This window comes from Triturus cristatus, chromosome 8, assembly GCF_964204655.1.
Source record: "Triturus cristatus chromosome 8, aTriCri1.1, whole genome shotgun sequence".
Lineage (NCBI taxonomy): Eukaryota > Metazoa > Chordata > Amphibia > Caudata > Salamandridae > Triturus > Triturus cristatus.
This window is the reverse complement of record NC_140591.1, coordinates 22,680,497-22,704,556: the sequence shown is the minus strand read 5'-3', so window position 1 is coordinate 22,704,556 and position 24,060 is coordinate 22,680,497. Positions and strand designations below refer to the sequence as shown.

At 50.6% G+C, this 24,060-nt stretch overlaps 1 protein-coding gene across 4 annotated transcripts in view; it reads left to right on the top strand.

Moving 5' to 3' along the window:
• Nucleotides 1–24,060, top strand: part of LOC146799865 (cystathionine beta-synthase-like protein) — a 307,153-nt gene that overhangs the window by 203,794 nt on the left and 79,299 nt on the right. For all 4 annotated transcript variants that reach the window (XM_085620762.1, XM_085620761.1, XM_085620759.1 and 1 more), the window contains exons 9-13: nucleotides 2,788–2,913; nucleotides 17,780–17,864; nucleotides 18,079–18,184; nucleotides 18,715–18,792; nucleotides 19,009–19,143. In XM_085620762.1, coding sequence (XP_085476888.1) covers nucleotides 2,788–2,913; nucleotides 17,780–17,864; nucleotides 18,079–18,184; nucleotides 18,715–18,792; nucleotides 19,009–19,143 — 530 coding nt within the window. The remainder of the gene's footprint in view (nucleotides 1–2,787; nucleotides 2,914–17,779; nucleotides 17,865–18,078; nucleotides 18,185–18,714; nucleotides 18,793–19,008; nucleotides 19,144–24,060) is intronic.

The window sequence follows — 24,060 nt, the reverse complement described above, 5'->3', positions numbered from 1 at the left end:
TGAGACGTGCCGTTCGTAGTGCGACACCACTGGAGAATGATGTGTGCATGCCAGAGCATTGGGGCATCGCTGCTCCTCACTCGCTGGACCTCTGCAGAGCAGACTGGTGCTCTCTAGAGGCGTTGGCAAGCCGTGCCTGGATCTTACTGCCGGAGAGGGAACTTCATGAATGACTGCTCGCAGCAGATCGCCCGCTATGTTGAGTAACTGTCGGCTGCGTAGTCAGTAGGTGTGCATGGAGGCCTGTAGCAGCTCATGAGTACCTTTTCTGCTCATAGGCCGTCCGTTGAAGACGGTGATGATGCTGGAGTCCATTCTGCTGCCAGTAGGTAGTCCGTTGAAGCCGTGGTAATTCATGACAGGGTCTGTTTCGTGGAGGCGGTAGTCTGGGCATATACGTACATGTTTATGACGTATCGATTAATCCAGAAGTATCTTGAGCAATAAAGGTGGCTGAAGAGATGGTGGACATTGAAGAAGGAGAAAGCATTACCCAGAGCAGTGCTTGTATATCACTTCCGGAGAGATGGACTATGGAAGAACATTCTGTTGACATTAGTGTGGTAATTGGTGAGTACAAGTCCCTGCCTCTGGGTGTCTGTTGGGAAGTCTAATCCTGGAGTTCTGTCAGATGCCAGTTTGGTGTCAGTGGACGTGGTGGTAATCTGATATTACTCCCCAGTACCAATGGGAGGTGAACAGGTAAGGCTGGTGATCACACATTAAAGCCCCTGGGTGCTCCCACCGGGGGGGGGGTGAGTGTGTAGTAGTGCCAGTGCATGTACTAGAGTGCAATCTGGGGCTCCAGAAGTCCAGGTGTAGGACTGAGTGTGACCACCTGAAAGCTAGTTCTCCGCTCTGATTGGTGAATCTCTCCAGATTGGGTATTGCTTGGTGCCTCGTTGCTCTTCGATGGTCGGAGCTTCTGTTATACGCCGTAGAACTAGTTTTGCATTTGTGCGAGTCCTCACTGATCCCTGAAATAGCCCAACAATATATAAACCCATAACCTGCTTCACCCAAAGCATAGTCCCCAGAAGAGCCCTCTCACGCTTTACAACCTGCCCCACGTGAGAGTGCGAAGATACATGTAAGCATGATATCTGTCGATCATAGGTTAGTGATTGCCAATATGTCCCTTGTGGACCAGCCCTGGCCAGCTGAAATGCACGTGTTAAATAGCGATATTTCCCCACGCACTCCTACCCGTGACATGTTTGCCTCCATCTTTCCCCACGCGCTCCTAGCCGTAACATGTTTGACTCCATCTTTCCTCGCTCGTTTTAGCCTTGACATGATTGACTCCATGTTTCCCCGCGTGCTTCTATCCTTGACATGTTTGTCTCCATCTTTACCCATGCGTTCCTACCAGTCACAGCTCCTCGAGGGAGTGCTGCGGGCGGTGGGGGGTAGTAAACTCTGGCATACGGCCCACCGAAGTAAGTACATAAATAAATAAAACTAATTACATTCCATGCGCTGCAACGCAGATGGTGTTGCAGCGCGCACCCGTCGCAATGTAATTTGATTTATTTATTTATGTACATAACTCCGGTGGGCCGTAAGCCAGAGTTTGCTACCCCGCCCCATAGCTCCGCAGCACTCCCTTGAGGAGCCGCGACTGGTTCCTACCCTTGACATGTTTGCCATTATCTTTCCCCGGTCATTCCTAGCCTTGACATATTCGACTCCATTTTTCCCTGCGCGTTCCTAGCCTTGACATGTTTGACTCCATCTTTCCCCACGCTTTCTTAGCCTTGACATGTTTGACGCTATTTTTCACTGCGCGTTCCTAGCTTTGAGATGTTTGCCTCCATGTTTACCCATGTGTTCCTATCGTTGACATGTTTGCCACTATCTTTACCCATGTGGTCCTAGCCTTGACATGTTTGCCTTTATGTTTACCTGCGTGTTCCTATCCTTGACATGTTTGTCTATGCGTGTTCCTATCCTTGACATGTTTGTCTCTATCTTTCTGTGTGTGTTGCTATCCTTAACATGTTTGTCTCTATCTATACCCATGTGGTCCTAGCTTTGAAATGTTTGCCACTATCTTTACCCTTGTGGTCCTAGCCTTGACATGTTTGTCTCTATCGTTCTGTGCATGTTCCTATCCTTGGCATGTTTGTCTCTGTCTTTCTGTGCGTATTCCTATCCTTGACATGTTTGTCTCAATCTTTACCTGTGTGGTCCTTGCCTTGACATGTTTGCCTCCATGGTTACCCGTGTGTTCCTATCCTTGACATGTTTGTCTCTATCTTTCTGTGCATGTTCCTATCCTTGACATGTTTGTCTCTATCTTTCTGTGCGTCTTCCTATCCTTGATATGTTTGTCTCTACCTTTCTGTGCATGTTCCTATCCTTGACATGTTTGTCTCTATCTTTCTGTGCGGTTTCCTATCCTTGATATGTTTGTCTCTCTCTTTCTGTGCGTATTCCTATCCTTGACATGTTTGTCTCTATCTTTACCGGTGTGGTCCAAGCCTTGACATGTTTGCCTCCATGTTTACCCTCGTGTTCCTATCCTTGACATGTTTGTCTCTAGATTTCTGTGTGTTCCTATCCTTGACATGTTTGTCTCTAGCTTTCTGTGTGTTCCTATCCTTGACATGTTTGTCTCTATCGTTCTGTGCATGTTCCTATCCTTGACATGTTTGTCTCGATCTTTCCTTGCATGCTCTTAGCTTCGACATGTTGCCTCTTCTTCTGTATCTGACTCTGTGCGATCACTGAATACAGAATGCAAGGCGTAGTAGCCGCCTGACCCCTACTCTCTTCTCCTGGCAGGTGGTTGGTGTTGATCCAGAAGGTTCCATCCTGGCGGAGCCCGAATCTTTGAATGTGACAGACAAGACCGCGTATGAAGTGGAAGGCATTGGGTACGACTTCATTCCCACAGTGCTGGACAGATCGGTGAGTATGTGCTTTGTGCGCTGCTGTCCTTGCGTGTGCGTCTACCTACCCATAACGCAAGAGCGCCTTGTGCAAGACAGGGTTACAGGGTACAAATCACAGCAGCGCAAGTAGCCTGTTCGAGGGGTTCTCTTCATCTGTCCTCTGATCTAGAGGTTCAATAGAAGTTGGTGCTTGCGAAGGAGACAGGTCTGAAGCTGACCCTTGACCCTCGGGTAGGTCGCTTCTCCACCGCTGCAGCTCCGCCTGCCTGATTGCTGTGTCCCGCCAGTTCAGCGCTTCTCCTGATTGCGCGCTCGCCGACCGGGCTCTGTGCCCCGTGTGTGCCTGCCCGCCCCCCCTTCTCGTTCTATAACCCCATATTGACTGCGTGAGTGTGCCTGCCCGCCCCCCTTTCATTTTGTTCCCTGTATGAACGAGTGACTTTTGGTGTTTGACTGAGTGACTGTTTTTTTTCTTCTTGCTCCCGTCTTTCCCGCCGCTGCCTCCCGTGTGGCCCCGCCCCCCTGCTCCCATTGGCTCATACCCTCCCGCCTCCCAGCTGACCCCTCCTCCCCTCTTGTGGCGACCGCTGCGCGGCCGCGCCGCTGGCGCGCCAAAGGCAAGCCCGTCTGCGCCGTCCGCGCCTGGACCGCGCCCAGCGCCAGGACCCCTGGTCGCCAACGACGCCATCCCACCCGTCTGACCTACAACAGCGCCACCTTCCTCGCACTCAACACCGGCCGGACCAACGCCTGCCACCCAGCCAGCCCGAAACGCACCCACGGGCCCTTCACCTGCCTAGCCTGCAAGTTCACCTGCCTCCAGGCCAGCACCGCACCTGCCAGACCAGGCTCCAACACCAAACACCTCAAATGCATCCTGCTCAACACCCGCTCCATCCACAGGCACGCCATCGAACTCTGGAACCTCCTGGACATGACGGCACCGGACGTCGCCTTCCTCACAGAGACATGGATGAACGCCTCCTCAGCTCCCGACATCGCCATAGCCATCCCGGACGGCTACAAGATCACCAGACGGGACCGCACCAACCAAACAGGAGGAGGCATCGCCATCGTCCACAAAAACACCATCCGCGTCACGACCAACTCTGACGACACCTTCACCACCGCCGAGCACCTCCACTTCCAGATACACACTGACCCCCTCAGAGGCACCCTCATCTACAGGCCCCAAGGACCGCGCACTCACTTCAGCGAAGCCATCGCAGACCTCATCAGCCCGATCGCCCTCGCCACCTCAGACTACATCCTCCTGGGAGACGTCAACTTCCACCTGGAAAACAGCAATGACAGCAACACCACTGCCCTACTGGATAACCTCGCCAACCTCGGACTCAAGCAACTGGTCACCACCCCCACCCACTACGCCGGACACACGCTTGATGCCATCTTCTCCTCAAGCAACCGCATATCCTTCATCCACTCCACCGGACTACACTGGACAGACAACAGCTGCGTCCACTTCAACTTCAGTAAAACAACAACCCATCGCCGCCCACAACAGATCCCCCGAAGATGCTGGACCAAGATCACCACAGACCAGCTCACCACCTCACTGAGCCAGAACCCTCCCACCCACACCACGGACCCTAACGAAGCAGCCCGCAACCTCACACGTTGGCTCACCGACTGTGCCGACACCCTGGCCCCACTGAAGAACCCCCCCCCCCCACCAGAACCAGCAGCAAGAAAGCCCCGTGGTTCACCGACGACCTCATACACTCCAAGAAATCCTGCCGGACCCCCGAGAAAGCATGGCGCAACGACCAGTCAACAGCGAACATGACAGCCCTCAAAAACGCCATCACCAAACACCACCGACTGATCCGCTCCACCAAAAAGGCAGCGTTCAGAGAAAGACAGGACAACAACACCCACAACAGCAAGGAACTCTTCAACATCGTCAGGGAGCTCTCCAACCCCAGCGCCAGCAACAACGACATCACGCCCTCTCAAGACCTCTGCGACTCACTGGCACTGTTCTTCCACAACAAGATCGCCGACATACACCACAGCTTCGGCCCCCAGACGACGCACCGCACCACCGAACCCACAACCGCCACCACCACCCTCCGCGCCTGGAACACCGTAAGCACAGAAGACACCACCCGCACGATGAACACCATCCACTCCGGCTCCCCTTCTGACCCCTGTCCACACCACATCTTTAACAAAGCCGACACCATCATTGCCCCCCAACTGCGGAACATCATCAACAACTCCTTCGCATTCGCTACCTTCCCGGAGAGCTGGCAACACGCAGAAATAAGCGCCCTCCTGAAGAAACCCACCGCAGACCCCACCGACCTCAAGAACTTTCGCCCCATCTCGCTCCTCCCCTTCCCCGCGAAAGTTATCGAGAAGACCGTCAACAAGCAGCTGACCGCATTCCTCGAAACCAACAGCTCCCTCGACCCATCGCAGTCTGGCTTCCGAGCAAACCATAGCAACGAAACAGCCCTCATCGCAGCCACCGACGACATCAGAGCCCTGCTCGACAACGGGGAAACTGCCGCCCTCATCCTCCTCGACCTCTTGGCCGCATTCGACACAGTCTGCCACCACACCCTAACCACTCGCCTCCACAACGCTGGAATCCGAGAAGGAGCTCTACACTGGATCACCTCCTTTCTCTCAGACAGAACACAGAGAGTCCGCCTCTCCCCCTTCCAATCATCGTTCACCAAGATCATCTGTGGCGTCCCGCAAGGATCCTCACTCAGCCCCACCCTCTTCAACATCTACATGAGCCCCCTCGCAGCCATCGCACGCCAACACAACCTTAACATCATTTCCTACGCTGACGACACCCAGCTGATCCTCTCCCTCACCAACGACCCCGCCACCGCCAGAGCCAACCTCCAGGAAGGCATGAAAGAAGTCGCGGAATGGATGAAACTCAGCCGGCTGAAACTTAACTCGGACAAGACAGAAGTCCTCATCCTCGGCTCATCCCCCTCCTCATGGGATGACTCCTGGTGGCCCCCGGCTCTGGGCACTGCCCACGGACCACGCACGCAACCTGGGCTTCATCCTGGACTCCTCCCTAACGATGACCAAGCAAGTCAACGCTGTCACGTCCTCCTGTTTCAACACCCTGCACATGCTCCGGAAGATCTTCCGATGGATCCCCACTGAAACCAGGAAGACGGTCACCGAGGCCCTCGTCATGAGCAGACTGGACTACGGGAATGCCCTCTACGCGGGATCCACGGCCAAACTACAGAAGAAACTACAACGCATACAGAATGCTGCAGCACGCCTCATCCTGGACATCCCCCGCCACAACCATATCTCTGCCCACCTGAGAGACCTGCACTGGCTCCCGGTCAGCAAGAGAATCACGTTCAGACTCCTCACCCACGCACACAAGGCCCTCCACGATTCGGGCCCCACCTACCTCAACGACCACCTTACGTTCTGCACACCCACCCGCCAGCTCAGATCCGCCAGCCTCACCCTCGGCAGAACCACCGCAGGAGGAACATTCTTCTCCTACCTTGCTGCCAAGACATGGAACTACCTCCCCACCCACCTTCGGCTGACCCAGGACCATCTCACGTTCAGGAAGTTACTCAAGACCTGGCTCTTCGAGATGTAGCAGCCCCCCCCCCCCCCCCCCCCCCCCCGGCGCCTTGAGACCCGTCCGGGTGAGTAGCGCGCTCTATAAATGCCTTGACAGATTGATTGATTGAAGCTGCTTCCGGAGGTGGACCACGGATGGTGCTTATTGGCTCTCTTTTGGGGTACCCTTCAGACTCTCCTCTGTAGTAGGATCAGCGCGGTCTCCTGCTCTGCGTGCGTTTCTTGCTCTCAAGCCTGGCAGCGTGAATGCTGCGAGTGTTAAGTCTTCAGTAGTGACGCTCCATGGGTGCCTGGATGATGGTAGAGAAAGTCCTTATCTCAAAGATTTACATCTCGCGGCTTTGCCTGGGCTGAGGATTTGGCAGCATCGCTATAGTCGTTCTGGACATGCGTTTCCAGTTGGGGCTGGCCAGGAGGAACTGTTGATCGTTTTCTAGGTGCTTTATTGTCCCGGGCGTCTATCGGGCAGAATATCGACTCATGTTGACTCCTCACACCCCATATCTCCTTTCTATTTGAAGAACACTTGTTGAATCCCTCCTTCTTTACCTGTGGCAGTCTGTGCTGTTTGTATTTCCCCCAAAAGTCCCTCGGCGTAAGAGCGTGGTGCTCTTGTAGGCAGAATTGACAAATTTGTGTTTTTGTTTCTTAGCCAGGCAGGACCGAGGATCTAAAGCAGTTCCCCGATCTATGTCCAACAAGCAAACTAGAAATGAGAAAACTCCTTCTGGCTTGTTGGTGATGGTGCATTTCAGAGTCTTAAAAGAACCGTTTCTAAGGCCCCTCCTCCCAGTCATCAGAAACACAGGCCCCTCTAAGGAAACTCCAGAGCGTTCAATAGAAAGGCCCCGTCATCTGTTGTGTAACATAAGGATGAAGCAGCAGCCAGCGGTTGTGCGAGTGTTCCTCTCTGCCATGGTAGGCTCTCCGAGATCCAGAAACAGTGCCCTAGATCTGCGCGTGTGCGATCCCTGGATGGGAAACCGCCTTTACCACGAAGCATTTTCTACGCAATACGTTTACAACGATACACTTACCTTGTAAACGTCTTCACAACGCGTAATGCTTCAACGACCATCTTCACCACGCAAGCAACGTCATCACGGAACAACGTCATCCTAATCTGAAAAAAAGCATCAGTCCGTTTTCAGTGTCGGCGGAGACCTGCGGAAAAAGGAAAAATAAAGAAGGAAGGGGGCTTGGGGGGGGTCTCCCCCCCCAAAAAAGAAAAAGCGGAGTAAAGGTAAAATCGGGGTAACGGGAGAGCGTGGAAAACACATTCCGTTGTAACGCATGCGTGGTAAAGGCATGCGTTGCAACGGAATGCGTAGTAACGACATATATTCTCCCTGGATCTCCTACATTTCAAAACTTGCCGCCGGGAGAACCCCGCCTGATAGAGGCATTTGCTATGATTTCTGTTTTTTTACATTTACTCAAATTAACAGAATAATGTATTTGACGGAAACGTCCCTTCATTAGACCCTTTCTAAAGCTCCAAACAAAATGGACAATGCGGACCCGGATTGGTCGAGCGCATGCCGCGCTAACGAATACAAGAATTCTACGGCCGCCGCCTTCCTTCCCAGCAAGCCGTCTGAGGTCGGTGACGCAATACTTTTTCCCTGTTGCCAAAAAAATCCACAATTGCTGCTGACATTTCAAGTCCTATTTTATCTGAAAACTGTACTTTTGGGGTTTGTTGTTGCGTCACTCCACTTTTTTTTTAACATCCTTATTCTTTCTTTGCAAGTGCTTGTCCCCCCTGATTTTTGGGGAGCAGGAGGGTGGGAGTGGTGGGTCCGGTTCCTACCGTTTTCCTGCCTGACAGAGCATCCCAGGAGATGTTCGGGGGATGAGTATTGTGAAACCTGGTTACAAATTCATATTTCATACTTGTCGTCTTGCATTCCACCAAAGGCATCGAAGTGGTTACATCTAAAACATTTCATCCAAGAAGTAAAAACGCTTCTTCACGAGAGAGGTGTTGGAAACGCTCCCAAGCTGCAGGAGAACCGGGCAATATATTGTGCTATGTTTGTTCCAGGAAAAGTCCGAGTCTAGAGTTCAGTTCCACTCGGAACTTGAAATACGCCAACAAATGGGGCTAAGAGTCAAACCTTCTGCTCGCTGGCAGCTCAGCAAATGTGTCCTCTTTTTCGCCAGAGGGATCGGATGGCGTCAGTGGACCTGCAGGTGCCTGGTTTTATATTCCCATCTGCAAAGCTCGCCCACGGCAGGTGGACTCGGAAGATCAGTGGAGCCAGAAGACTGGAGACTTGGAAGAGAAGACGGGACCTTCCATACCCCCCCCCCCCCCCCGCCTCTTGCACTGGTCCTTTCTGTGGTTCAGAGTTCTCGGGTCTACAGTGGGGGCTCCGCCCAATACAGACCCCAAGGGAGACCCTACTATCCCCAAGAACAGGTCTGTTCCTCCTCAAGAGGGCAGTGCCAGGACTACAGCAGAGGACCCGAGGAAGAAGAGGGGAACCCCCAGCCATCTCCCTGGACCACCGAAGAGAGATTGACATTTGCCAGCTACCCCCGAGCAGGCTGGCATCCAGGGCCCTGCCCTCAAATGGACTCAGTCCTTTTTGTATGGCAGAACACAAGCCGTCCGCTTGGGCCCCTACACAGCGCCCAAAACCCCTACAACCTGTGGAGTCCCTCAGGGCTCTGCCCTATCACCCCTACTATTCAACCTTTATCTCCGTCCCCTGATCCGCTCGCTTCACAGCTGGGACATCACAGTGTACAACTACGCTGATGACCTGCAGATCATTTTCCCACTCAACACCCTGGACGCAGTGAACAACTTCCAATCTGCCATGATACACATCCAGGAGTGGATGGACTACAATCAGTTAAAATTAAATCCCGGCAAAACGGAGCTTCTTCTTCCCGGGGTTAGTCCCTCCCATTGGGGCCCGCAGTTCTGGCCCAATAACTTAGGTTTTGCAGCGTGAATCTTTCTGGATTCACTATGCTGTGCATTATTCCGCGATCTTGTGGTTGGGTCCGGATTCGTAGTCTTTTCTTTGTTTTTTTTTTTTTTTTGTAGCCCAGGTGGGCGTCGACGTCCACCATTTGGTGCACCTCCCGTGAGTCCCACCTTTGGGGCGCCATCTTCAGATTCTTTTTTCCGCCGTTGGGTCTGGATCGTCATCGGGAAGCTCCAGAAGTTCACTCGGAGGAAGAAGGAAGAAAAGCGAGTTTCATCGATAGAATCAAGAGAAGACATCAGGAAAGAACAGATTTCGACAGGAACGCGAAGAAAGAAGACCAGCGAGCCTTTTTCTTCGACAACCTTGGAGAATGCACGCTCAGAGACCCTGAGCGAAATGGACAAGACGCCATTCAAGTTCTGCCCAAACTGCCACCACAAGTTCGCGCAGAAAGACCTGCATCCGGTCTGCAACCTCTGCCTACCGGTGGATCATCAGAGTATCGACTGCAACGCCTGCTCAGTCTTCGCGCCAAAGACACTCAGGGTGAGAGAGAGGCAGAGGAGAGCCAACGCCAACATGGAGGGCCAAGGAAAACCCCCGACACTCTACGCGCTGGGCCTCGACACGGACGACGAGGACAACGTCGCCGAGGCAGCCGAAAACTTCACGGTCGTAGAGACCGACAAGAAGAAAGAAGACGAGGTAAGAGAATCGTCGAGCGCAAATCAAAAAACACCTCGAAAACACGAGGGTGACTCGAGAAAAACTGAGTCAAGGTCCACGAAGGGAGCCCCGGCGCCGAAAACTTCGACGTCCAAAGGGGGAACTTCGGACAAAAGGCCCAGCGGATCCTTACAAAAGGACTCCCTGGCGCAGAAAGACGCCGAAAGGCAAGGGTCGTCGAAATCATCCCATGAAACGGGCCGATCGACGCAGAAAGAACGTTCGACGTCGACGCAAGTTTCATCGAAAAGGCCCGCGGTCGACGCCGATAGCATCTCCGAAATGGAGAAAAAGAAGAGGCGGCTCGAGGCCGAAATGGAGAACATCCTTCAAAGGAAGAAGGAGTTCGACGCCAGGATGAAGGAATTCAAGATTCCAACGGTTTCATCGGCGGACGTCGTCGAAGTCGAGGAGGAGTTCGACGCCGAAGGGCTGACAAGGGACCTCGAAGAGGAAGAGGAGCCCTATTATGAGGAAGAAGCCGAGGAAGAAGACCAACAATCGTTCTTCGAATCGGCGACATCTACCGGCAACGACGTCGAATGGCAAGATCTCGACACCGAAAACCCGGAGGAGGCCGTGGACACGTACCCCTCGAGGCCTTCGCCACCAGACGACATCGGGGTGTACAATATGGTGGTGAAGAGCGCAGCAATGGCCTTCGGCGTCAAGCTCGACGAGGAGAGGCCGAAAGCAGATTTTCTCGTCGAAACACTGCTCCCCATCCAGACTAGGAGCCAGTTCCTCCCCATGCTACAAAGCGTGATGAACCAGGGGAGAGAAGCCTTCAAGGAGCCTGCCACCTGTCGGTCGATCACGCCCAGGACAGAGAAAAAATATAAACACTCCTCCCTGGACCCACCTTACATCAAGGGTAGCGTCACCGCAGACTCCATCATTGCCTCCACGGCCAGGAGAAGGGCCAACGTGCCAGCAACCTCGGGCCCACCTCCAGATAAAGAGAGCAGGAGAATCGACCTCACAGGCAGAAAGGTCGAGAGGAACGCCGCAATGCACTGGCGCATGGCGAATTCAAATGCACTCCTAAATAGACACCAGTACCAACACTGGGATGAAATGGGGGAGCTAGTAAAGCACCTCCCCGAAGAATACCGCCAGAGAGCCTCTCACCTGGTAGATGAAGGCAAGAACATCGCCAACTCCTGTATAAAGACGGCGTTGGATGGGGCAGAGACTTCAGCAAGACTCATGGCCATAGGGGTCACAGAAAGGAGGCATGCATGGCTAAGAATCTCGGGATTCAAACCGGAAGTGCAGAACAACATCCTGGGCACTCCCTTCAACGGAGAGACACTGTTCGGAGCAACGGTGGACGAGAAGCTCACCCAGCTCAAGAAGGAGAACGAGACAGCGAGGTCCATGGGGGCCCTGCAGCTGAGGGGAATGAGACGAGGAAATCCCTCGAGGAGACCCTACGGTAGGGGTGGAAGCCAACAGGGGACGTCGCACCAGGCGTTCCAACAAGGTCAGCAGGGCGAAGGTCACGGACAAAGTCAGCAGAAGCAAAGCTGGCAATATCAACCTCGGGGCCAGTCCTTTCGAGGGAGAGGGAACGGACGTGGCCAAAGGAGGAGAGGGGGCGATCAGCCCTCCTCGAAGTGACTCAGCACGCAAGAAGACGCCCACCCTCGTCAGGCCCCCAAGGGTGAGGCGCAAAAAGGTGTCATCAGGGGGAAGAGAAGATCCAAGAGCCTACGAGCATACGTCACCGGTAGGCGGAAGGCTGAGGTTCTACCTTCAGGAGTGGCGGCGCATAACCACAGACAAGTGGATACGGAACATCGTGCAGTACGGATACTGCGTAGACTTGGAGAAAAGACCTCCAAACAGAAAGCCGAAGGGAAGACAGAGATCGGCCCAAGAACTGGCAATACTCAGAGAAGAAACACGGAAACTCCTGCAAAAGGGAGCCATAGAGACAGTGCCGTTCAGGGAACGCAACAAAGGGGTCTACTCAAACTACTTCGTGGTTCCGAAGGTAGACGGAGACCTCAGACCCATACTGGACCTCCGGTACCTAAACAAGTTCGTCAAAACACAAAGGTTCAAAATGACTTCACTGCAGGAGGTACTGCCACAGATAAGAGAAGGGGACTTCATGGTCACCGTGGACCTCAAGGATGCCTACCTTCACATCCCAATAAACAGAAGGCACAAGGGCCTTCTAAGATTCAACATCGAACAGGAACACTACCAGTTCACAACCCTGGCCTTCGGATTAAAATCAGCGCCAAGGGTCTTTACAAAATGCCTGTCGGCGGTAGCGGCACACCTACGAAAGCAGGGCATACACGTATACCCCTACTTGGACGACTGGCTGGTCAAGGCAAACTCACGCGAGAAGTGCGAGAGGCACGCAAAACGCGTAACGGACACCCTCACAAATCTGGGATTTTCCATCCACTGGGGAAAATCATCGCTGGAACCGGAGCAGGTAAAGATTTTCCTGGGGGCACAGATCAACTCCCTCAACTGTACAGTAGTGCCCAGCGACAGGAGGACAGATGCCCTACTGAAGGAGACGCAGCTCTACCAGAAGGGGCGAGCTCTGACAGTGAGGGCGGTGAGCAAGATGATGGGGATGATGGCGTCCTGTATCCAGCTGGTGCCGAATGTACGCCTGCACATGAGACCATTCCAGGAATGGCTGCAACAGCAATGGTCACAAGCAAACGGAAGCTGGGAGGATCTAGTGGTTGTTACGCACGCAGTGCAGGAGGAGATAACTTGGTGGAACAGAGACAACATAACAACAGGGAGAAGCCTGACACCACCAAGCCCAACAGTGACCATTACCACGGACGCATCGCAGATGGGATGGGGAGCGCACATGGACAACCTCAGAGTGAGGGGTCTATGGGCTCCGGCAGACGCGGTCCGCCACATCAACTACCTCGAGTTGAAAACAATACTGCTAGCCCTGAAGGCATTCCAGAGACACCTGTGCGGGCAGAAGGTGTTGGTGCAGACAGACAACACCACGGCGATGTTCTACATCAACAAACAAGGGGGGACACAGTCGTTTCCCCTCTCATCCCTAGCTCAGGAGATTTGGAGATGGGCCATACCTCTCAGGATAGATCTACTGGCAATTCACCTACCGGGGAAGGACAATGTGGAGGCAGACTGGCTGAGCAGGCAGACCTCAGCATCGCACGAGTGGGAGCTCAATGGCCAGGAAACGGAGAAACTCTTCCGGAGAAGGGGGACTCCCACAATAGACCTTTTTGCAACACGCCACAATGCAAAATGCCAAAGCTTCGCGTCCAGGCAACCAGATCAGCAATCCAAGGGAAATGCCCTATGGATAAGCTGGTCGAGGACATTTGCCTACGCCTTTCCACCGATACCCCTGTTGCACAGAGTGCTCGACAAGTGCAGAACCAGCAACATGACTCTGATCCTGGTGGCCCCACAGTGGGCGAGGCAGACATGGTTCTCACAGATTCAAGAAATGGCGCAAGGCAATCCGTACAGGTTCGAGCGAAGAAAAGACCTGCTCTCAATGCAAAACGGGGAGGTCCTGCACCCAGAGCCAGAGACCCTCAACCTAGCAGCATGGCTCCTGAAGACCTAGAGTTCGCACACCTAAGGTTACCTCAGAGCACTATGCGAGTGCTACGGGAGGCAAGGAAACCTACTACAAGAAAGTGCTACAGCGCAAAGTGGAAGAGATTCACGGTGTGGTGCAGGAAGAAGGGCCTGCACAACAGAATGACAAGAGACTCAACGGTGCTGAGGTACCTCACACACCTTCTAAAGAGTAACCTCTGCTCGAGCTCCCTAAGGGTGCACCTAGCAGCGATCGTTGCCTACACCAGAGGTGAGAAGGGTGGAAGTTTCTTCAGCTCGCAGGTGGTGAAGAGGTTCATGGAGGGAGCCAAAAGAATGGCACCCCCGAAAAGGTTGCCGCCGCCGGCATGGAATTTAAACGTGGTTCTGACGGAGCTCATGAAGGCGCCGTTTGAACCCATTCACAAGGCCAATCTACAAATGTTGACGATGAAGACTGCCTTTCTAGTGGCCATAACCTCACTACGCAGAGTGAGCGAGCTTCAAGCACTAACGCTACAGGAGCCCTACATTCAAATTCACAAGGACAGGGTAGTCCTGAGGACGGACCCACACTTCATGCCCAAGGTAGTGTCGGCGTTTCACATGAATCAGAGTATACAGATACCGAGTTTCTTCCAAAACCCGACTACAAATGCAGAAAAGGCCCTGCACACCCTCGATGCCAGAAGAGCGGTGATGCACTACATTGAAAGAACCAAAGAACTCAGGAAGTCGAAGCAGCTGTTTGTGTCCTTTGCTACTAGCTTCATGGGTAGACCAGTGACCAAGGGCACCATCGCTAGGTGGATTGCCCTCACTATCCAATTCTGTCACAAACAGGCTGGACAGGAGCTAACGGAGGGGCCACAAGCTCATTCCACAAGGAAGAAGGGGGCCACAGTTGCCTTCCTGGCAAACACGCCCATCCAAGACATTTGTCTCGCAGCAACTTGGGCATCTGTGCACACGTTCACAAAGCACTACTGCGTGGACATTCAAATGAATAAGGAAGCACAGGTCGGACAGAAGGTGCTACAACACATTTTCAACGACCAGCGATCATCTTCCACCCAGCCACCACAAAAATAGGAAAACCGCTACAAAATCTATGCACAGCATAGTGAATCCAGAAAGATTCACGCTGCAAAACGAAAAGTTTCTTACCTGTCGTAGTTTTGCAGCTTGAAGATCTTTCTGGATTCACTAGCGAACCCACCCACCTCCGCCAGGAAGATGAGGCTGGAGGAAGAGGGGGTGAAATGGATAGGATCAAAAAAGTGGATACGTACAGAAATATGGACAAAAGGATTAATCAATCGCCTAGGGTTAAAAAAAAAAAAAAAAAAAAAACAGGGAAAAAAAGAACCCGAAGATGGCGCCCCAAAGGTGGGACTTCCGCAGGAAGCACAACGACGTCACGGGAGGTGCACCAAATGGTGGACGTCGACGCCCACCTGGGCTACAAAAAAAAAAAAAAAAAAAACAAAGAAAAGACTACGAATCCGGACCCAACCACAAGATCGCGGAATAATGCACAGCATAGTGAATCCAGAAAGATCTTCAAGCTGCAAAACTACACCGACAGGTAAGAAACTTTTCGTTCTCCCCCGGTCCCGGTGAAATCAGTAAAAAGTCTTGGTGTGACCATCGATACCGAACTTTCCCTCAGACCACACGTGGGTGCTGTGATCTCCTCATGCATGTTCCAGCTCCGAAAAATCCACAAAGTCAGTCACCTACTACCACCTGCCGCTCTGGTCCAGGTAGTCATCTCCCTGGTACTATCCCGCCTGGACTTCTCCAACTCCTTGTACCACGGTCTCCCGAAATCTTTGCTGCATCGCCTCCAGGTCGTACAGAACCAAGCAGCCCGGCTCGTCTACTACACCCCCAAATGGCAGTCGGCCAAACCCCTGCTACACAAATTGCACTGGCTACCTATAGAACAGAGGGCGGCCTTCAAGCTGGGCTGCCTCACATTCAAATCCCTCCACTGCCCCAGCCCTGCCTTTCTGACAACCCTTATCAATCCACAACGTCCAATGCGTAATCTGCGCTCAGCCCTCCTCAACCTGCTCGCTGTCCCCAAAACTAAAACCGACAAATTCGGCGGCCGTCGGTTCGCCTACCTTGCCCCCAAATTTTGGAATCCTCTTCCCCTATCCATTAAATCCAGTAGCTCCCTCCTTCATTTCAGGAAACTGCTCAAAACCTTCCTCTTCCCCTTACCCGGCTAACTCCCATCCCCTCTGACCCCCGGACTCGCCTCTGTCTTTCAGCGCCAGGAAACCCTTGGTGTCAGTGCGCTTTACAAATCCCACTTAAAATAACATAACATAACATAACATTTGACAACAAGCGTTGACAGAGCTAAAAGGTCGACCAATGCCTCTGTTGGCTTTGGCAGTGCTCGCTTCCAAATAGATTGGTAAAAGGGTGGAAAGGCTGTGATCCTGCCTCTGTATTTCTTTTTAAATGAACTGCAGCCCGACCCTTTTTGGGGGGGTGGGGGAAAGGGGGCGGGGGGCAGTCTTAGAATTCCTTAAAGGTCTGGTGCAAGTAGGCACAGTGAATGATTTGTCTATTAGAAGCTACAATTTCCCTTGACTATGGAGTTAAAAAAAAAAATGTCTAGTATGATTGTGTTTTCAGCCAAATTGGATATCCAAAATTACTGGGTTCCCATTACCTTGGAAGATGTAGGCCATTTTGTTTACAGTGACTATTGCCACAAACTGTACTAGAGTCCATCTTAGATATTCGCTTTTCTGTCAGTGCAAGAAAACTGATTGAATGAATGAATGAACCAAATATATAAAGCGCAGCAGCTGCTCCAAACCAGAGCATCCCCTGCGGAGTTGATATAGGGAAGCATGGAAATAGGCAACATATACCAGTACAGATGTGTGTGAATGGCCCTAAGGAGGATTTATCAATCAATCAACTAATCAGGGTGCTGGTAAAGCGCGACTGCTCACCCGTAAGGGTCTCAAGGCACTGTGGGGGGGAGGGGGGGACGGAGCACTGCTGGACCGTCAAAGCGCTGCGGTTCAGTCACAGAGCCATGTCTTGAGGTCCTTCCTGAATTGAGGAAGTGAAAGTGATTGCCTGAGGTGGGGAGGAAGGTGTTCCAGGTCTTTGCTGCGAGATAGAAGAATCTTCCTCTGGCCGTGGTCTTACGGATCCGTGGAATGGTGGCCAGGGCCAGCTGGGCAGAGGGGATGTTGAATTATGCAGGTCCGGCATGGTGGAGCGCTTTGTAGGGATGTGTGGGTAGCTTAAGGGGAATTATTTTGTTTACTGGGAGCCTGTGGAGGTGTCTCGGGTGACCAGTGATGTGGCTGCCGCGGGGGATGTTCCGGGTGGGTCTGGCGAAGGCGTTCTGGATGTTCTGTAGTTTCTTGTGGAGTCTCTGGGGGATGCCGGCACCGAGGCTGTCCGCAAGGCCTTCCGAGCGCCTACAGCAAGTGAAAGTGCCATTTCCCATCAGATGCTGTTGAGTTTTCTCATAAAGTTGGGCTCCTCGAAGATATTATTTGAATAACGCGTATTCAGGGTGTAACTAATACTTGAGTAGAGGGTAGCTTCCCATATTAAGATATTGCTATTGTTATTGTGCTGTACGTATATAATGCGCTGTGCCTCGAGAAATCTCTAGATGCTGATCTTTATTGAAAAATATGGCCCAGTAGCCACTGCACAACTTTCAGATTTTGGCCATCGAATAAGTAATAAAGGTGCCTTATGTCGAGTCCACCAATACATCGGATTTGTTATGTCACCGGCGTTGGGCATTTTTCCTGTCGTCCTGGATCCAGGCAGTGAGTGACTTAAAGAACATTAAAAGGGGTCAATTTCCCAAACTCTTGCTCCTGCCCAGCAGTTGCTACTCAGATCGTGGGGCACAGACTGCAGTGGGTGATAGCAGTATTGGTGAGATGAGTCCTGGGGATGTTGGTTGTTGCAGTTCAAGACTGGAGTGTGTTGCTCGCCTGCTCGTGTCTGACGCGCTGGTTTCATTCTGTGCAGGTGGTGGACTGCTGGTACAAGAGCAACGACGAGGAGTCCTTTGCCATGGCCCGGATGCTGATCCGACAGGAAGGCTTGCTGTGCGGTAAGACCCTGTCTTCCTCCTACCACTGACCGCAACACCGGCTCAAGCCATTCATTAGTACTTTCTATTTTGTTTTGAATTTTATTACAAATTCTTGCATTCAAACCACCAACTCAAAGAGCATATTTCAGAGTAGTCAAAATTGTATTTTCACATCTGTATGTAGCTAGTGGAGTTCCCTGGTGACATTGCATATTTTTCTCTGTTTCTGCAGGAGGAAGTTCTGGCACGGCCATGTCTATTGCGGTGAAGGCTGCACAGGAGCTGAAGGAAGGCCAGCGCTGCGTGGTCATCTTGCCGGACTCTGTCCGCAATTACATGTAAGCGTGTACTAAGTCTATTAGTAGGAGACTAGCTACAAAACCAACTCTGCTCTGAAACATAAAAATGTCTTTGAAAAAGAGCAGGACTTAAACACTTCTGAGAAGCAGCAGGGTGGTGCTTGGGGTTTTCCTGTGTGCACAACAGCAGTGCAGTCTCATTGCCTCCATCAGTTTGTTGAAAGATATTCAGGGCTCAAGTTGCTTGACAAGGCATCATGTTCAGGAGTGTGGCCGAGAGCAATCTTCATTTACCTGAGGTGCGTGATACCCGCTATCAGTTGGAGTTTACATCCACCTTCCTTGCGCAGTTTTGTGCCCACTTTGTTCCACCCCAGAGCATGGATGGTACGGACTATCCCATGGTCCAGCACAGTGGTTACCCGTGAGGTGGCCTGCATTGTGCTCTCCTGCACCTTGCCTTCCTGGGGTCAACACAAGCCTGCTTTGAACTTTGGTTCATGCCTGCACCAGTTGAGTTCTCTGCCTTTTGTTCCCAATCTCAGATGCCTTCTCCATCTTGTTTGTAGGTCTAAGTTCTTGAGTGACAAGTGGATGGTGCAGAAGCAGTTCATGACAACTGAGGACCTGGAGGTGGCTAAACCCTGGTACGTTTTTTGTTACGTCAATGTTAAGTCTATTGAATGTCTCGGGTGTCAAGCACGATATGGATGTGGCGGTGGTTCCCCAGACAATGTTAATACGTCTCTCGGTTACCCAGCACCCCTTCCAGTTGTTGGGTTCTCTACGCTCTCAGGGGACACATACACAGAGCGGGTCACCTTATCTGCTTTTTCCTACTTGACCCCCTCTCTCTGTTGCAGGTGGTGGCACATCAAGGTGCAGGAACTGAACCTCTGTGCTCCGCTGACCGTTCTTCCAAGCGTCACCTGTGAGCGGACCATTGAAGTCTTGCGGGAGAAGGGCTTCGACCAGGTGCCCATCGTGGAGGAGTCTGGGTAGGTGTTAACATCGATCAGAATTTATCAGCACATTTATCTGCAGTTGAATATCCATTTTGATATCTTAATCAGAAAAGCACTTCCTCAATGTGTTCTTGCATTGCTGTCCGCCACCCGGTTCTGTATGTGCACATGAAATGGAAGCGGTCACTTACAGCGAAGGATGCCCTCCTAGAAGAAAGTGCTGCAGATGTAAAATAATCTGTACAGTTGGTATATTGTACTACATTTAAGACGGATGTGTTTATAATACTTAATGCATCCATTAAGAGAGCCTCAACAATACCCGCAAATGTGTTACAAATGAATTATTAGACTTACCTGAAGTCACGGATCATAGTACAGTAAACAACGTTGACAAATGTTTCACCTGGACTTCCATGGTCTCGCTTGCTTTTGACTGTTCCTTGTTGGCGGGCTCAAACTTGTGGACGGCATTAAGTCACTCCCTTCACTAAGTAGTCCATCTAGTTCTCCTGGGCCATCTGTCCTGCAGTCACTGTGTGGAGGGGTCCTTTCTGTAGCACGGGTCACTGTGAGCGGCTTAGTGCAAGCTTGGGCTCATTCAAGGCTTACCATTGTTGTGAGGCACACAAATGGATTTTAATTTGTTACACTGTAGAAATGAGCTTTCAGGTTCCCTTCAAGCCTTGGTGTAACAAGCACGTCTTGTGTATTTTTTAACTTTTGTTAAGGTCTTTTCAGAAATTGTAGGACGTCCGATGAAAGTAAGGTTATATTGAAAGATTGGAATGGCCACTGGCTTTGTCTTTACCTAACAATGACCTAAGAGGCTGTGAAACCTACTAGGACCAAGATAGGACCTGTGTTTATACATTCAAGAAGAAGAGTGCTCACCACCATAACAAGATGCTGAATGCACTGTTAAAGGAAATTGTACTTCCTCAGAGTAATCATCTTACAGAGGGAAACAAAAGCAGAAAATACTTTGAGACTGTATGTAATCACCCTTCCTCTGTGTGTCAACAAGTAGTGAACCCCTGCCATCTTCTGAAACTTCTGATAGCCCCCCCCCACACACACACCCACGCACGCACACACACACCACACACACCACACACACACACACACACACACACAGACCTCAAGGGGAAACGAGTCTCCTAAGGTTCCTGATTCTGCCTGGTAGGAGCTTCATTTATAGACCTAAACAGTAGATTCATTCTCAGCTGTGTGCAGGCACCCTGCAACACTTTAAATCATAGTAATATATTTTAGCGCATACGGACTACATGACACACTATATCAACAAACAGAATGGAACCAGGTCATGACCAAGGCCCAACCAATATGGCTCCCAGCTAGGAAGTTGTCAATAAAAGCAATTCATCTCTTCGAAGAACAGAATCAGTAAGCAGATCTACTCCGATAATAAAAGCATGACTGGGTTACAGATGAAGAAGTTCTCTTCGGAGTCATCTGGAAGTAGGAATTCTCAGAGATCGACATATTCATTCTGCTCCAAAGCCCAAGCTTCTCCTTCAAGAGCTGGGGTTCAGGCTCGCTGGAGAATGCCCTTTCCATAGGGTGGTCGTAGACCTTGCTATGCGCTTTGCCTCCCGTCCCTCGGCTCGCTGGAGATTGCCCTTTCCATAGGGTGGTCGTAGACATTGCTATGCGCTTTGCCTCCCTCCCTCGGTTTCGAACAGTTCTATTGAAGTTGCGGAGCTCCAGAGTAGCATCGACCTTGATGGCCCCTGGCTAGCCGGCAGTGGTGGTCCAAAGACCTCCCACAGGTGCTGCTGGAACCTTGTGGTAAATATTCTTTTTACCGAAACTGAATTTCATACGGAATCCTTAAAATAAAGTAAAATAGCTCAGAATAACAAGAGGCAAAATCCGTGGTATAAGAGGTTTTCTAAATGGGCTTTATTCCATTCAAAATGGCCGACTCGAGTCGCGGCCTTCAGGTTCCGTCACCACGAGGGTTCAGGAAGTGAAGTACAATACTTTATTGACAAGAAGTAACTTTTATAGGTCATACATTTACAATGAAACAAGTGCAGAAAGGCGTAACAATTGATAAGATAAATTAACATAGTGATACGTAATTGAAACTAGGCGTAATAAGGAGCAAAAAGAAACATGATTGGCTCTCATTATCTTACATAGGTGGATCTATACGATAATACTTAACATGGATGCGTGCGCAGCAGCATGACGTGTGATTGACGTGCAACTAGGGGGTGAAGGGGACTTGACATTTAGCTCTACATGTGGAGACGAGAAGTCTAGGGGGTCATGTCAACCTAATCCCAAATCATATCTAACATCCTATGTTTAGAGAACTATGTTATCCACAAGGAAGGACTCTCGGACAGAATCTATTCTATACTAACTGTATGTGCGTGTACAAGCGTCTAAGTGTCTATATGAGAAGCGAGGGGCAGAAAACTTTCCATGGCAACAGGGCTATGAATCACTTGCAGGAGGACGGAAAGGCTGAGTCCTTTGCCTGTGAGCTAAAGGAAATGTTTACCTAAATCACTAGACAGGAATGCATCGGCTGAAGAGCAAACTAGATAATTCGAAGGTGAAATACAGCTTCTTGGCAGGCAGGCGAAAACTGGCCGAGGCAGGCACCGTTAGCTGCACAGGGAGTAGGACAAAGTTCATGGATACAGATGCGAGCTCAAGCTGAAACTGTCAGAGACAGAGAGCAGGGAAAGGCTTTGAGGAAAGAATCGGGCCTACTTGCCTGAACTGTAAAAATGGAGTACCTTAGCCATATAAAGTCGGTGGCTTTTCATACTTAGGAATTGAATATCCAGCCCATTGATGGCGGATCTGACAGAGAACATGTCGACGGTAGACACACATATGTTTGCGTCTTGGAAACTGGAACTGGAGGGAACACACATGTACTTGTGACATGCACATAGAATCGTTGGGGTCCAAGATAGGGGACATAACTGATCAGGAAAATCCACATTTCCACATTCCCTCCTTGTCCCCTACTTGCCCTTCAAGAGATATCAATCTTCATTATTCCATCGATTTGCTCATGGAGCATCATTTCTTCTTCCTTCTTTTTCCGGCATTTTGAACGAGAACTTTGATATGGAATGCATGATGTGGCACACAGACCACAAATCGCTGGTCCACATTGTAGGCATAAACAACAACTGAAGAGCATAAGAAGGCCAATACCTAGGAAGGATAGAACTCTCCATCCCCAGGCTGATATCACACTCCAAAACCACCCGGACCACGTCCAAGTGCCTGGATTCTCGTGTATCTGGCTTACAATCTTATGAAGGTGTGTTATAGCTTTATATACAGATGGCGAATTTTCTGGTATGAATACGCAGCAGCTGGATCCGATGACCCTGCAAGCTCCGCCCCTATCGGCCAGGATGACGTCAAGGACAAGACGATTCTGGAGAACAACAATTCTCATCACTGATTGTTCCTCTGTCAGATTGCCTAGGGCGGCTATAGTCTCGTTTACTACAGCTTCAAGAGTCTTGGTGAGTCTGCGTATCAGCTTACTATTTGATATTGTACCTATATAAGGAAAGATACCTTTATTGAAATCTACATACTTGTCCCATGCCGTTTCAGTATAATCGACAACTGGGAGATCTCTACGCTCTCTTTTGTGTACTAAATGAACATTTCGATAATAATCAGGGGGAGCTAGGAAAACAGGTGGCAAAAGGAATGCTATGTAACAGGTACCATCCCAATCTAGAGGCAGACGCATATATGCCGTCTGACCACATATAAAGTAAGAATGGCGAGAAGCTCTAAATGAAGATTTCCCTTGATCACTATAGTCTACTGTAGTAACGCATTTGCTATGGCCCATGTGTATGGAACCAACTTTTCTCACACATAATTCACCCTTAACTGGAAATACTGACATAGTGGGCAGAATTAATTCAACTTCGGATTTGACGTTCAAAATCATGAGGTTAGGCGTAAAATTACCTAATTTATACACTTCATTTTCTAAATCAGTTCCTGTTCTACTGGGGTGACCCTCCTTATTAGGGTGACAGACTTTGAATAAAACTAGATTCAGATTTCCCCATATCCAATGTTGTTGATAAACTGCTGTGTCTGGGTCTATGGAATTTAGTAAACTAAACCATGCTCCACAGGAGCCATTGTGTGTGAACGGATGTGGAAAGAAAGGCAGAACTCCTTTGTTATTCTGATAGGGAGGGAGTCGGCCACACACCCAACAATTGGTGGCATTACTAGTCTGATGGGAATGATGTAACATACTAATGAAGGTGTTATTGCGCAGCGCAAGTCTATAAGATAATTCATGTGGCGGTAGGTCACTAAAAGAATGTTCAGCAGTAATATTATAAACATGTCTAGAAATAGGATGATATATGTGCAAAATCACACTCGTAATGATTATTAAAACACTCAATAAAAACAGAATTAATAACGTCCTCACACAGTAGCTACGCAGTGATTTACAATACGCCTGTCGTTTCAACATTTCTCTGGTATTTTCTCTACTCAGGTCCAAGGGATACATGTCAGAGACAATTCAACCGCTTCACCTTGGAGAGGACTTAAACAATCAAATTGCTCGACTGTTTGGGCCTAAGTTTTAATTTATAGTTCTGAGAGTCATTCCTTTCAACAAAGGGAAGTTTTGAATCAGTCTGTGAGGGAGTGCAGGGCACAGTGTCTATATCCGAGGATAGTCCATGAAATTTCTTAACGTGACTGGAATGTATCCATCCTTTGCGGCCCTCCACTTTCACGGCTGTTCTTGTGGTCAGCAGGACTAGCTTCGGTGTTTTCCACCTGGGCTCCAATTGGGTTTTCCGATCGAAATTCCTCACAAACACCAGATCCCCCGGAGCAACGTCATGGGGTTTCACCTCAGTGTTGTCAGGAAAAGCTGCAGCTACCTGTGAACGACAA